The following is a 15,800-nucleotide window of genomic DNA, read 5'->3' as shown; positions in this document are numbered from 1 at the left end:
GTATGCAACAAACTTTGCTTGAGCACAGGAGAGACACTGGGTACGCAGGAAATGTATCATATAGAGATCTTTGTGATGTTTCCATCACTGTACTTGATCATTTTCTCTCTCTTGACAGTGACACCACATCGTCACAAAATCATTTAACAAACCATTTCATTACCTTTTCTAGTCACAGTCATCCGTCTAATGTGGTGAATGTGCTCACTGGTGTAAATAGGGTTAAGGCTTTCTGGATGAGAGACAAATTAGAATGGGCATAATGTGTGCTAGGAAACCTTTCTGCCTCAACACCTCTAACCCCTCTGTGAGTGCTGCTATCTGTGAATAGACTGAAAGTGGGTGGGCTGCTGCTTGTTTAGGCATCTCATGTGGTTTCCTGTGCAAACCCCATGACATGGTAATCATGCAAAATTTGAATGATGAAACACTCTGAGTCCTGTTTCTCATCCTCTGCTGCTTGTAGTAGCCACAATCTCACATACAAGCATGTGGTAATATGCTAACCGGCTAGCCATTGAGGTGGGAAGTGCTTTCCTAACTAAACCTGTTGTTTCCAGCTAGCAAAGTTAGCCAATGACTTAGCCAGTGGGCTTACTGTCTGAAAAAATAATTAGCTAGCTACCAGAAACAAGAGGGAATGTATTTCAGACTTTTTAATGCTACATTCTTAGTTGTATTAATCCTTTGAAATTTAGTTAGCTGGCTAGGCAACTTCCACGTATAACTAAGATGGTAACCCTCTTTTTTTCTGTAGTTACAGTAACATTGTATTAACTGCAATGAGCAGATGCATCTTTAGCTGAATATGAGGAGAAACCATGGGGAACTGGATTCTCTTTGATGGAATGCACCAGGTATATGTTTTTTCAGACCACAGGCTATTGTGGTTATTTATAAAGGAAACCCACAAAACAGCCAAACTGTATAGTTATGGGGTATGCTCTGCCAACCCAGATCTTTGCCAATGATATTTCTGCCATCCAAATAGTACTAATAACTATATTATTCAACCAAACTCTCACATGTTTTGAACATGAGCACAATTAAATGAAATTATGACAGAAAGAAGAAGAATATAAAACAATTGCAATATGAGAAGGAAAAATAGCTCATTTCATCTTCATTCATATATGAACTGTGCTCCTCTGTGTTCCACTTCAATATACATGACAGAGAGACTATGTCATTCCTGATGCAATGTTAGGACATACCCTGACATAAATGTACCACATGTATGATTACTCAGTATAACACATACTACATGCATGCAAGTATACCTCTACATACCCTATTACATAAAACTCTGATGTACATTTACATATATAAAATCGCACATAAGAGGGACAAAAGATCACGCTTGTGTAGGGGGCTGAGATATAGCCTGAAGAGGCAAATCTTTAGTCTGCAATGGAAGATATCCAGCATGTCTGCTGTTGTGACCACAACAGGAAGCTTGTTCCACCACATAGGGGCCGAGGCAGACAGATGATGCAACTGGGATGTGTGGTTATGAGGGGAGACGGCCAAGCATCCTGAAGAAGCTGAAGATGCAGTAGCCTGACCAGTGTAAGGTCTCATAATTGATTGCAGATAAGGAAGAACGTTTCAAGGGCATAAAACAAAATGGCCTCCTTGGAGGTTAAAGATGAATTTTTTTATTGTTTTGTCTTTTTTTTTCACATGACCACTTCCCTCTTGACTGCTTTTATAGAATGTTGGCCCAGTCTTGTAGGCTGAAATGTGATGAAACAAAACAAATGGTTAAGTGTACATCCATAGTTCAATGAACAACAGCAAACACAGACCTCAACAGCAGCCAGAAGCCACTAATGAGATGCTGTGGGTGATCTGCCCAGTACTAGAGTCATTGTCAGAATGCTTCTCTCAACTGAATACTGGTGTCAAGACCTTGTCTTACACAGAGCCAAGGTTACCTGGATTAACATTTGCCTGGATTGTGCAGACTAATGGTAAGAAGTGTTTATTAGGAGTATTACTCTGAATACTGGAGGATTTCAAATGATGCAATGAGCAGGATGGTCCAAGTATTGATGTGTGACCTAATTCAGTTGTGTGTTCGAATGGAATGAGGTGGTACAGAAGTAAATGTTGATATGACCCTGAACCCCAAGGACATTGTGAAATGTTCTTCTGCAGAAAAGCACAAAAAGAACAGAAGCTTCTATCCTTTTTTAGGTATGGCAGTATGCTGTCCACAACAAAAGAGCATTTGTCATAAATGGTGACAGATAAGTGATTGCTGAAGATTATAAAGGTATGTTTGAGGAAAAAAAAAAAAAAAACCTAAATTTCTGACTGCCTGAAGGAAGAATTTACAAGTCAATGTCAATTTACAAGTTACTAAATCAACTATACTACAACATCATTTTTTATGCTTTTCCCCCCATATCTTGGAATCTGAAATTGTATACTAGTCTTGTCTCACTATGGCAGCATCACACAGGAGTGCTGAAGCAAGATGGATGTAATCTTCCAGTACACTAGCATGCAGCCGACAGCGCACTACAGCATAGTGCTATCCCACTGATGTCATCTAATCAAACTCACAGATGCCGGATGAAACGCAGCATGCCTGAGATCACTGGGACAAAGAAATTCTGGCTAACCTACAGTACCCACCCTCATCCCTGAGAAAATGAAGCCAATTTATTCTGTCACTGTGGAATCCTGGTCATTGCCTGCAAATGGCACGTCCTATTTCATCGGACTCAACCTGTGTTCAGAGCGAGCATCTTGCTGACTGAGCCACGCAGTTACATTTCTTGAGTTATTCTATTGGTAGAATTGCGTATTTTTTAGAATTAATTGTGTACTACTTTGTTCCCTGCACTGCAAACGTCCGTAATACAGACCAGGGCCTGCATGCCTTTATGGGGCCCTAAGCAGAATTTCATTTGGGGGCCCCTCACTTGGCGCCACCAATAGGCCTACTATTGACTATTGTCAATGCTTGATCATTCGTACGGACTGTAACCTAACGTTAGTCTGACTGACTGTGTTTACATGATGGGCCGTAGCCAAGGCAAAATTTTAACTGAGGTCCAGAAGCATAAGTAGAGCGGGTTTATTTTATAGCTGTACATTTGTACTTTTTTTCACAGGAAAATTTGTAATTCTAATAGGCTATTGTGTACCAAAAATGTAGGCTAAACAAACATCCCCTCTTTCTTACCACCAACTCACTTTTAAGGCATTTTGAACCATTCCTGTAAAATCAGTGGGCTAGTCCCTTCTTGAGAGCAATGATAGTTTCTGTTATGGACATGAATGAGTTAAAAAACACAGCGGACCAAGGTGACCGACGTTAGCTAGCCTATCTTAACTAACTAACCTTGAGTACTGCAAGTTAGGTGATATAGCAACATATAGTAACTCTGTTGAACCACATTGCACAGGTAATGTTCATTTTCAAAGCTGTCAAATTATGAGGCTAGCCAGTGCTGTAAGATGAAATCACATTGACAAGAAGCAGACACCCAGCCAGTGCTGAGCTTGTGATTACTGATGAGGTTGTTACAGTTTGGTTAACGTTACAAGCTAGCTAACCGTTTCAGAGACATGTGACAGTTGCCTCACTGTTGCTTGGCAACAGAGCTACGCGCTGCATGCTACCACTCTCTCTCCCACTCTTTCCTGAGCAAACAGTTTTTCTAAAACTTTTAGGCAGGCTCTTCTTCATTTTTTGTCAATTAGTAAACCAAACAATGCAGTATTATATTTAGCGTTAGATAACAATGAGCGTTAGCTACCAAGCCCAGCTAACCAGCTAGCTAACAGTAGCTAACGCTAGCTAATTAGCTAGCTTGCTAGTTAGCTCGATAACGTTTAGCTAATACAAAATGATACAATGTCTTTCGGAAGCGCTGCTGTCCCAAAGGTAGTGAACGGACCGGTTCAACAGATATGTGAACATGATAAATATGTAACGTTAATATTTACCTAGAGTGATCATATTTTGGTTTTTAAAAAAGAGGACACTAGTTAGTATGTTACTCACTGCTGGTAAGCTCTCGTTCTTCTTATCCCTCCGACTATCAGATGTGACAGAAACACGGTCACTTATCACTGAGGAATAAGTTCTAATTGGCTGAAATAAGTCGTATTTGGCGGATCGATACGACCATAGTGCCTACAGGGAATTCGTTCAAATTTGTTGACTGTTATGCCTAGGCTATGCTCTAACATTAGCCTAATAGATGCGTCGGGCGGGGGTTTTTATAACGAACACTTTCGTTCACAAAATAAAATCATGTTCATTCACGCACACATATAATGCAAAACAACAGCCTGAGAAGGAAAAAAAAATCGACCTCATAGCTGCCTACGGGGGTGCTTGCATCAAAATGTAGTCATCGTTTGTTACATGGCGCATGCGCATGAACGTGACACCAGCTCCCACAGAGGCAGCGATACTTGATTAAACCGGCAATATTAGCTAGCCAGCCCGTTAACATAATATTGCGTTTTTGTATGATTACCACTGACATAATATATCACAAAAAATAAATACATAAATCAAAAACATTTCAAGCGCTCTTGGGGGCCCTCTGGTGGCCACGGTGGCCCTAAGCAGGCGCTTAGTTCGCTTATGCGTCGAGCCGGCCCTGATATAGACATAACATAATGGGGTCATTATCATTGTCATAATAACCATTACCATTATTTCATCCTTCAAAACTTCTTTTTTTTTTTTTTTTTTTTTTTTTAAGCTACACTTACAGTCACACATGTAAACACACTGCTGAGGGACAAAAGAAGACACTGAACTTCAGTTGCTCTTAATGCTGATCTCTGAAAATTTTATTTGGCATTTCTTTCAAAGCCCAGTTACTTGTTTGATCCAGGCCAAGTGGGAGCACACGCTTGTGAATATGCCTGGATACATATGATCAGGCAGCCAACCTCTTTGAACCACTCCAAACACCTCGTTCGTCGCTTCAAGCACCAGACCTCCTCCAGAGTCACCCTGGGAAAGAAAGAGAGAACAGCTAAAGTGGTGGGGGTTTCTGTGTGTGCATATGTGTGTCTGTGTCTGCGTGTCTGCTTGCCTACATAGCTCCATTGATACGAAGCATGTTACTAACTCATATTTGAAAATGTAGCTTACCACTCTTGTTTTATGATCCCCTTTTCCTGCACAAAAGGCATCAGCAGTGATTGGAGGCATTGCTCTTGCACACCTTTCCTTCTCTATATTCAAACAACGGAGCTTAGTAGGTAATACAGCATTCTTTCCACCTAGTGAAAGACAGACAAAAGAGGTCAGCCATTGTCAGTCAGTGTCACAGTGTGTACACTCTCTGTCGCCTTTCTCACCTGGACTTCCCCAGCCAGCAACAAGAAGCTTGGTATTTTCTGGTGCCTTATCAGGGTAGTTACTGCATTTAGCTGGTAGGTTGACAGTTTTGGGACTGTGAACATTATCCTTCAGCTCAATCAGCATGATGTCGTTGAATTGTTTAGCTTTATTATATCCTGGGTTTATTTTTCTTTGGACCTTCACAGGTTGAACTTTTCTGTTTTTTATGTCATTAAGGTCCTGTATGCCGATGTAAGCCTGCAGACCACTGCAAAGTAAAATGCACACACTTTTAACAAAGTTAGTTTTGCAAGATACGTTCCTTCTGCATCCAATCATAATTGAAAGTGCCAGCATATCTTCACATTGTGCTAATAACCCATAACATATTTTAACTGTCAGCTCTCAGTGAAGAAACTAAGTATGGAATCAAGATGATACTCCTTACAGTACAGCCTCAGCACAGGGTAGTTATACTTCATTATATATACACAAGATCTGCAGTTCATGTTCCTCATCACACACCGCTGGTATTAACTTCTCTGTGTGATTTATTTAACCTCTTAGCTCCTTCAGCATACAAAAATGCCAAGTTACTTTATGTGCTAAAAGGAGAATTCTGTACAATTTAGAAAAATACACACAAATACACTAGGTCTGTCATTAAAATTAATGATAGTAAATGAGGCCATGTTATAACCTGTCCCTCACACAAACTGAACAAGCACTATTGTAAAGCAAACATGACCGACATTTTCCTAATTTATTCCACATAGCTTAGCCCTCTGTTTCTTACCAGCTGAAGAGAATGCGGCCTTTATGTGACCCATCGAAGCATCCAGGTGTGAGTCATTTCCCCTGTTGTAGTACAGGAGACCCTAGCTCTGCATGAATTTGCCTTTTGCTGTTTCTCAGACTCATTTGAGGTAACTTATCCTGTTCCTACTACACTCCTTGTCCCCAGGTCACAGAGAACTGTGCCAGTAACTGATTTTTTTTGTGTGATCCAGGGTGACTATTGACCAGAAGTATCATGAAATGCAAAGTGAGCTGTGGACATTTTATGGCTTGTGAGCAAACTGCAGTCACTTGATTTGTTCAGCCCCCATTCCATTTTGTAATTCTCACTTGTCCACCAACAGTGAGAAGCTCCTGTTTTAGAGTCACTTTAGCTGAGACTGGTGTTGCATCAGATTGGGTTCCCTCATCAAAAATGGTTCCCCTTAGGGTTACGATGAAGGTTACGGTTAGGTCGCGAAGTTTTTTGTGTGTATGCTTATGCTAGTTTAAAGACTGTCTGTACATCCATTGTAAATGCGTTGGTGGGAACAGGTATCGTCCAAAGTCTGTTTATGATGTTGTATGTGCCCTTGATATAGGTGGTGTGTGTCTGGGAGAGAGGGATAATTTAGTAAACTATGTATTGTGAATTTTATAAAATACACTGCAACAGTCTGATACAATACATCTGCCAGGAGGGATCTCAAAAGCAACTGTCCAAGTTCTTGTGAATTTAGGGGAGGAAACCAAAATTTCATTCACAGGGTGGTTCCATATAGGTAGTCACTCTTTATCAACTCTGTATCAACTTTTTGTTGATACATTGTTTTTCATACAGTGACTGTACTGTTCCCTTATGCTGTGTTGTGTGTATGGGCGGTGGCTATATGTTATGTGTTTATAATATTTGTAATTATCTAGTTGCTGCTAAACTTCCTATGTGTCTGGAATTTGTCTGTAACAATATTTGACTATTTTGTTCAATGGTTTAATAATCTTCATAATTTTTTGATGGCTTGTCTTTCTGATGTGTTCAAATTATCTTTGTTGCTGTCTATGTGCTTAAATCTATTCAGGGTTGTTTAATGTTTCTCAATGAATCTTTCAATGTCCTCATGTGCCTGTTATTTTCTAGGTTCCAAAGTGGATGCAATGGTGAAATGTAACTGAAATAATCTAGTAGTTTGAGCCATCTGTGATAGTTATGGATATCCTTTTTGAGATCCCTCCTGTTATACTTTGCTGGTTCATGGATTAAATGTTAGACCTCTCTACACTAGATGTACTTGCGCTGTTGTGAGTTTGAAGGTTTTGGAAAGATTGGTGATGTTAGATGAAGTGGGATGGGGCTCTGTTCAGTTCCCCCTATTCTATAAACTGCTGACACCAGTGCATGAAGATATTTTGGGCTGTAACTGCTGTCTAGCATATGTTACCAGAAGTGGTGTGAAATTGATCCTGGTGTTTTTCAAAAAGTGAATTGCGGTGTGTGGCTACACACCTGTTGATTTTTTTCAGGTTCTAAGACTGTTGTGTTAAATTTAGAGAATGTTTCAGGATTGGAACATAGGCATCTGCATTTGGCTTTTTTTTGCATTAGATGTTTTGATGAGTTGTTGTAGGTATTTAACTGCAGTTTGTTTGGGATCTTCATCGTTACGGGGTTTCTTTATTGTTGGGGGCCTTCCTTAGCATTTGAATCTCTTATGAGGGTGACTGGGCTTTTGAACTCTACATTCCAATCCTGAATCTTTCTTACTGTTCTGCTGTGATATGTGGGGTTGTATAGGATCTGTTTGCCAGAGTCCTCATCTGAAGTTACAGATGAGGATGAATGTGTTATCTGCATGTAGGTTTAAGAGAGTGTTTAGAGGGATTAGAGTTCGGTTTGGATTAGGATTAAGGATTGGGTTAGAGTGTGGGTTGACGTTCGGGATAGTTTCAGTTAGATGACTTCTTCAGGGATGGACTGACATAACTCAGGTGGGAGAGTGTGTACACAAGCACTCCAATGTGCCAAAGGCTGAAGGGATGTAAATCTGACAGAGGGAACCAAATCTGATGCAACACAGACTCAGCTCCGGTGCAGTAGTTCCACTCTGTCCAATTCCCTCCTCCCATCTAGTTTTTCAAATTGAATTTCTTTAACATTATGCTTTCAGAAATTATGCTGAAAATTATGTATGAGGTGGGAACAAATCTCATTTTACACTAAAGTATCCTATGGGTACAATATTAATAGTATCTGTGGAATTTCTCAGGGGTCTCCTGTATACTACTGTTGGACAAAGTAGGGATATACACCAACATTGTAAATGCAGTGGTACCTTGTTGTTTGTACTCCCCATTTCTGTCTATACTTTTCAGTTTAATAACCATGCTTGCATCTGTATCACAGTGTTCACATGACAGCACTTACGGAGAGTCACAGTGTGCAGCAGTGAGGACCCACTTGGAAGAGAGCAGGGAGCCTCCACATCTAATAGAGCCATTAGTCACAAACACTTGGTACTGTGCTTCTGGTGGTTTGCAGTCCCACCCTCCAATAATCCTTTCATTAACTTCCACTGGGGAGGCATCTGTAGACCAGACTGATAAGTGAGAGTATAAGAAAAAAACATAAAGCGAGAATCAAATAGCTTGTGCATTACCTGACCATGTACAGTATTTGACATTTGAAATTCAATAATCTTTTACTAACATTTGGGGTCCACAGTGGCAGTCCTCTCACACTGTGCGATTGAGTTTTCCTGACATTTTCACAAATGTGTTAAATACAATAACCCCCCTTACCCTAAAAATTTGGTGAATTAGGGGTGTTATTTTGTATTAAACTTCAAGGTGCTTTCAAAACTTGTGATCTGTCAGTTTTGTCTATCAGTTTTGTCCCATTTGTCTTGTCATGATTTTTTGGCTGTTTTGCAGTTTTCAATCCTCTGCAGCCAGCCCAGTGGTAAATGCATGTAGTTTGAAGCATATCAGATCAAAATAGCTGCAGCGCTGGGACAAGTATCAAGGTAATGTGTGCTCAAAAGCCTTGAGTAGTAAAGGGGTGAGGTGTTCATATGAATTTACTGTCTTTTTTTTTTTTTGCTTTTGCCATTTCTACACTTTGACTTGAAATGTACACTTTGGTTTGGAATGTTACATGAGATCCAGCCTGTCAATTCAGCATGACATCACCCTAAAGTTTGTCTCAACAACAATAACTCTGTCCAGGTCTGCATGGAACCTGAAGGTAGTGACTGACGACCAGCAAAATTTTAGCGAGCACATCTTGATGACTGCCAGGATCATGTGGATTTACTCTGTATAACATCAGGAAAGTCAGACCCTACCTTTTTGAATATGCTGCACAGCTCTTATGTTTTCAAGACTGGACTACTGCAATTCTCTCTTGGCTGGCCTACCTGCATCCACCATTAAGCCTCTGCAGCTCAAACAGAATGTAGTGGCATGTCTGGTCTTCAATCAGCTGAAGAGGGCCCATGTTACACCTCTCTCTGTAGCTGCCATATCAAGTTCAAGGCCTTGATGCTTGCATTTATAATATCCAACAAAACTGTATCTACCTACCTGAACTCACTACTACAAGTCTATGTTCCATCCTGATCATTACGTTCTGCTTCCAAATTGTGTCTGGTGGTCCTGCCTCATCATGGCACAAAATCACTTTCCAGATCCTTCTCCACAATTGTCCTGCGATGGTGGAATGAACTTCCATACTTCATCTGTTCTGCCGAATCCCTCAATATAAGAAAAATCTGAAGACACAGCTCTTCCGCGTTCACCTTAACACCTAACACCTAAAGCAATTTGTTGTGTCATAAACTTTCTTTTCCATAAAAAAAATATCTACGGCTTCTGGCTCTTTTATCTCTACCAGCTAGCTTGTACCTTGCCTGACCAACTATTGAAACTTGGTCATGCTGTGCTTCTAATGTTGTTGTGGCCTTTTGCTTGTGTTGTACTCTGCCTTGGAAATCACTTTGGATAAATGAATAAATATAAATGTAAATGTAAGATCCTATACGATAACTGGAATATTGGTTTAACCAATATAAGCAGGAGGGAAAGGTAGATCATAGATCATAGCAACGCATGATACAATATACTTTTTTGGTATTTGTTCCATCAGTCCTAGTCATCAGTGCCAGCAAGACATAAGTGAGGCTGGAGAGGAATAGTAGTCCCTAAACAAAGTGACACTCCATTAGTCAAGACACTCTGAAAGGATGTAAAACAGGAACATAACCAGAAAATATGATGAACAGTTTTTCTTTGCATCTTACGCCACCGGACATTTCAAACGATGAATTATGAAACAAATTTCATAATTCATTTTATGCAGTTTTCTGGAGTAATTACAGTTTTAAACTGAGAGAGTTTGTTCTGAGAACTATACAAGCATATCTGAGACCAGTCGTTTCTACTTCAGTCTCTCATTCCTCCCTTTTTCAAGTACTCTCAGTGATGGCTGGGAGGAATAGTTTTCAACACCTGCTTGGTTTGAACAATTTAACAAGAACAGTCAGCTTTGAGTAAATATTGTTGTGATTGAACCATACACTTAAAAAAAATCTAAATAAACATAATGTAATGAGGGAATGAGGAAATTATGAGGGAATAAATACAGGAAAGCAATACTGATCCTACAATTCACTGAGCAAAAAAAAAACAATTTTAAAAAGATGGACAATTTCAGCTATTCATTTTTCATTTAAACCTACCATCACTGAGGCTGGAAAAATGTAACAATGTCTATATAAATGTGCAAAGAAACACAAAAGCTCTGCATAACCAAAAATTAAGTAGTTTTCTATGTTTTTAGACTGTTGAAAATGACTGAATTTTATCCTTGATTCTGAAAGGCTAATCTAAGGTAAATTCTTTACATCATAAGGAGCAGTATCATAACATTTGCTTCAGGTATCAGAAACGCATTGCCTGCTCTGACTAAAATAGGCTGCCCTGGAGGCCCATCTGGTTCAATCCTCCATTGTCTGCAAGATTAAGCACTTCAAACAAATTATTGGTGATTCATTGTTCAAATTTTTGAAGAATGATATTAGAAAGGCGATTGGAAGGTTCTGAAATAGGTAAGTAAATCTGGGTAGAATGCATATTTAAAAGGATTATCAGATTTTTTTTTCAGAATTTTAATTCAGAATTATTAAGATGCAAACAACTTTAATACAATTCTTCTGTATCTGTAGGTCCTCTCTACACCAGGTAGAGAGGTCAACAAGAATTTAGAATTAGATACATGAAAATCTACACCCTCATATCAGAAACATCCTTCTAGGGTTTAACTCAGGAAAATATGCAACAAAGAGGGTATATTTATTATGTATGCCACAGCATGTTTCAGACATCAAAATGTTATTAAAAAGCATAACCCTTAATAAGGAGAATACTTATTAGGACTGACCTGCCAACCCCAAGAAGGAGAGAAGGAGAAGATTTCTCATGATCAGTGTCTCTCTGCAATGTGTCACCACATTGATGAGCTGTTAACTGGGTGTCAGATTTATAGCACACATCCTGCCACACCCCCTCTCCTTATCACAACCTGGCCATTTCTGTTTTAATTCAACCATCTGATAAATTATTGTATTGGCCCAAAATATAACATGATCCTAATACTATGCATTATTAGAATGCAAAAAGCACACTTAATAAACACTCCCAAACTTGTATTAAACTTAACCAATCAATGGGATGATTTTTTTTCCCCCATTGTCACCATAGATACTGTCAGCACAAGTCTTGGAACACAAACATGCCTCCAAAAGGATTTACAACATTTTCCAGTTGTTTAATTCTGTGCGGTGAAGTATAACTGAACTCCCTCTTCTTTTGAGAGTACACCTCATCCTCTTTAAGTCACACACTGGGTTGGGTTTAATGCTGTGAATTGTATTTCCTTATAGTGCCTTATATTTCCTTATACATATACCCTGAAGTAAACCTCCAAACTGATGTTAAAAAGTCCAGTGGATCAGCACTATCCCAGGTTACTAATCTATTGATACATTCAGTTTTCCCCTCTGCTATCAGCCTAGTCCAGTCCTTCAGTAACTGGCCAGTTTTAGTTCTCATATTCACACAAAGTTAACTGTTCACACCCCCCCATCCTTTCCTTTCTCTCTGTTAATTTCCAGTGGACCTTTGTGAAAGCTGTGATGTGTTATGAGCATTTAAAGTAGTTTAAATCGATAAATGCCATCCTTGTTTAGCTTTCGCAAGCACACAAACTACAGACAATCTGCGCTGTTTCGCGATCATAAACATTTATTCTAATTACGCGATTGGTGTCGAATATTCTGTGAATTATTTGTTTTATTGTTAATCAAGGAGGATAAAGGGGAACAGGTTGAAAGTAATGATAGATTTAAAGGTAGTGATCGGGCTTCCCCTATTTCCAGCCCCCCCCCCCCCCCCCCCCCCCCGCCGCCGCCGCCGCCGCCTCTGATTGTGATAGCTAGCCACCTTGAATGATGCAACATTACTAGCTAGATAACTACGCAACGTGACGTCCGTTGACCATTTTGATAATTAATAATTATTCAGTATTGCTAATTATTTCTCAAAACATCCTCAAGCATTAAATTATTAGGTAAGAACAACAGGGAAATTATTTTAAATGTTTTAATACGTTTTTTTTTTTTTGCATCTGGCAGAGAGTTCAGTGATGTCTGCCTTTTCCAACAGGGGGTGCACCCGCAGCACCCCTACTTCCCACGGCCCTGCTTAGAAGTAATGTCTTGTAATACCAAACACTGATTCTCCAGCTGTACCTAGTGGGGTATATTTGCTTGAGTGTTATTTTAACAAAACATATGCAGGTTTCAATCTTCTACTTAGACTTTTGCAATGCCAAGTTGTGTTATCTCTGTAGCTTTTAAGATCATCGTATCACTCAAGTGACTTCTGATGTTCTGGCTGAGGTTTGATTATAGTCCTGGGCCTCATCTGTGGTTTCTAAGCCATCTATCAGTAGACATTTGTGGTAGGGCTGTCAACGTTAACGCTCGTTCGCGATTAATCGCGAAACTTAACGCGTTAATGTTTTAACGCAAATTAATCATGTTATCAAGTTTGACCGCTACTTGCTTCCGTAATTCCAGCGCAGATATTTACCTGGCTCAATTACTGAAAGGCGTGGCAAACGCAGATGTGCTGAACGGCAAATTTTGTTTTAACCTTTTCGCATGTAACTGATTCATTATGGTATGTAGCACGCCTGTTACCTTATATGGTTCGTTATGTTTTCATTTGCGTTATTAAGTTTCTTATAGATTTCAGTTAGCATTTGCTATATTTTTAGAGTTAAATCGCTGTTTCCTTAAAGCTAACATTAGCTAGAATTTCTCCAATCAAGTGTTCTAATCACACCAGTTTTAGCATATGCGCTAAATGGCTAATCACACCGGTGTGACCATACACGCGAAAGGGTTAAAACGAAATTTGCCATTCAGCACATCTGCGTTTGCCACGCCTTTCAGTAATTCAGCCAGGTAAATATCTGCGCTGGAATTACAGAAGCAAATTGCGGTCAAACTTGATAATATGATAATATGATTAATGGGCATCTCTGGAACCGCCCTCTCCTGGTTCACGTCCTACCTGACTGGTAGATCCTCCCAGATCTACTGGAAAGGCTCCACCTCTGCACCCACCCCCCTCACTACAGGAGTTCCACAGGGTTCAGTACTGGGACCCCTACTCTTCTCAATGTATATCAACTCACTTGGCTCAGTTATCAAATCACATGGCTTCTCCTATCACTGTTACACTGACAACATCCAACTCTTTTTCTCTTTCCCTCCCTTTACCTCCCAGGTCAACGAAAGAATCTCTGCATGCCTGGCTGACATCTCCAAATGGATGACATCCCACCATCTGAAGCTGAACCTCAGTAAAACGGAACTGCTCTTCATCCCAGCCGGCCCTTCTGCCCTGCATGACCTCTCCATCACCATCGATGGCACCACAATACCATCCTCTCAGTCAGCAAAGAGCTTGGGCGTCATCCTCGACAGTAACCTGGACTTCAAGGAGTACATTGCTCGCACATCACGGGCCTGCCGATTCCTCCTCCACAACATCAGGAGGATTCGTCCGTTCCTGATAACATACGCGACGCAGCTCCTTATCCAGGCCACAGTTCTCCCTCAACTGGACTACTGCAACCCTCTCCTCGCAGGCCTCCCAGCCTGCACCACCCAGCCTCTCCAGCTCATCCAGAATGCAGCTGCCCAACCTCCCCAAATTCTCCCATGTTACTCCCCTGCTGAAATCCCTCCACTGGCTTCCTGTCGCTGCCAGGATCAGATTCAAGACCCTGACCCTCGCCTTCTCTGCAATCAACAGGACAGCCCCTGTCTACCTCCAAGACCTCATCCAGCCCTACACACCAGCCCGACCCCTGCGCTCAGCAGCAACTGGACGCCTCGCTCCTTGCATGGTCAAGGCAGGTGGTACTCGTTTTGCCAGACATCGGCGTTTCACCTACATCGCTCCCCAGTGGTGGAACGAACTCCCTGTCTCGCTACGGACACCTTCTTCACCCCATTCCTTCAGACGGGGCCTGAAGACGCACCTCTTCAGACTCTACCTGGACTGACCCAGCACACAATTGCTGCCCCCCCCCCCCCCCCCTTCATTGCTGTCGTAAATTGTTGTGCTTTTTAAATTGTGCTTTTTAAATTGTTTCTTGTTGCCGCCTTTACCTTGACGCTCATTGCGCCGTTTGAAGTTGTTGAAGTCCGCCGTTTGAAAGTGTATCGTATTAGTTGCCCTATGTAATTGCACAAATCTAATAGTACTGTGTCCTCAAACAGACCTTGCTCTCAGCTGAGAACTGTTTCATTGTGGAACTGTACACATCCTGTCCCCGTACTGTCGCTATACTTGCTGTATGCACTTTTGTAAGTCACTTTGGATAAAAGTGTCTTCTAAATAAATAAATGTAAATGTAAATTTGCGTTAAAAAATTTGCTTTGAAGTTTCGCGATTAATCGCGAAGGAGCGGTATCGCATTAACGTTGACAGCCCTAAGTTGTGGACAAAATACACAGTGAGAGATGACTAAATTATGATCTTGGTCAGAATAAGAATGAGGTTGATGTAAATATACTCATGAATTCACTGGGGTGGCAGGTAGGTCATCTACCAAGTTACAGGTCACCATGACAAAGGTTGCCCATACCATACTGGTCAAGACTTATTATGCATGGCCAGCTGCAACCTACCTGTCTATAGGCTATTAAAATGTTCACCAGCCAACCAACATGCTAATTTACAAATTAACTAGTGGGTCACCTAGATTGCAAGCCTGGTAATTCAATTTTCAGCTAGCTCTCTACACAGTAATGAGCAGGTCACTGAGGCTTGTATGATGCCATTGATATGTTGACATGTCTAATTAAAGTGTATTTGCCACCCAAGTTACTACTTAGTATTAAAAGAGGGATTTAATACTGTATAGTCATTTAGAAAGCATGACCTCTGGCACAGATCCACTTTCACAAGATCCTTCTGAACCAAGAGGTGAAACTGTCCCTTAAGACTTTGCAGTTGCAATTTTCCGAGGGTATGTAATGTGTGAGATGCTTCATTTAAATCCTGTCTTATTAAAATGTAGCCATTCGGATTTGTTCATATGTTTATTTTGGGTTTCTATTCCTAATAT

General features: G+C 40.6%; 1 protein-coding gene across 1 annotated transcript; it reads right to left on the bottom strand.

Annotated features, from left to right (window-relative positions):
* Positions 1-4,840: 4,840 nt before the first annotated feature.
* On the bottom strand, positions 4,841-8,621 carry LOC118770014 (trypsin-3-like). The gene is made up of 4 exons (XM_036517452.1): positions 8,523-8,621; positions 5,341-5,591; positions 5,132-5,262; positions 4,841-4,990 (listed from the first exon to the last, which is right to left on the bottom strand). The coding sequence occupies exons 2-4, from the start codon at positions 5,465-5,467 to the stop codon at positions 4,841-4,843; spliced, it is 408 nt and encodes a 135-aa protein (XP_036373345.1). The 5' UTR covers positions 5,468-5,591; positions 8,523-8,621.
* Between the last annotated feature and the right edge of the window lie 7,179 nt (positions 8,622-15,800).

This window comes from Megalops cyprinoides, chromosome 22 (genome assembly GCF_013368585.1).
Source record: "Megalops cyprinoides isolate fMegCyp1 chromosome 22, fMegCyp1.pri, whole genome shotgun sequence".
NCBI lineage: Eukaryota > Metazoa > Chordata > Actinopteri > Elopiformes > Megalopidae > Megalops > Megalops cyprinoides.
Note: the sequence above shows the minus strand (reverse complement) of the source record. Positions and strands in the feature narration are given on the sequence as shown.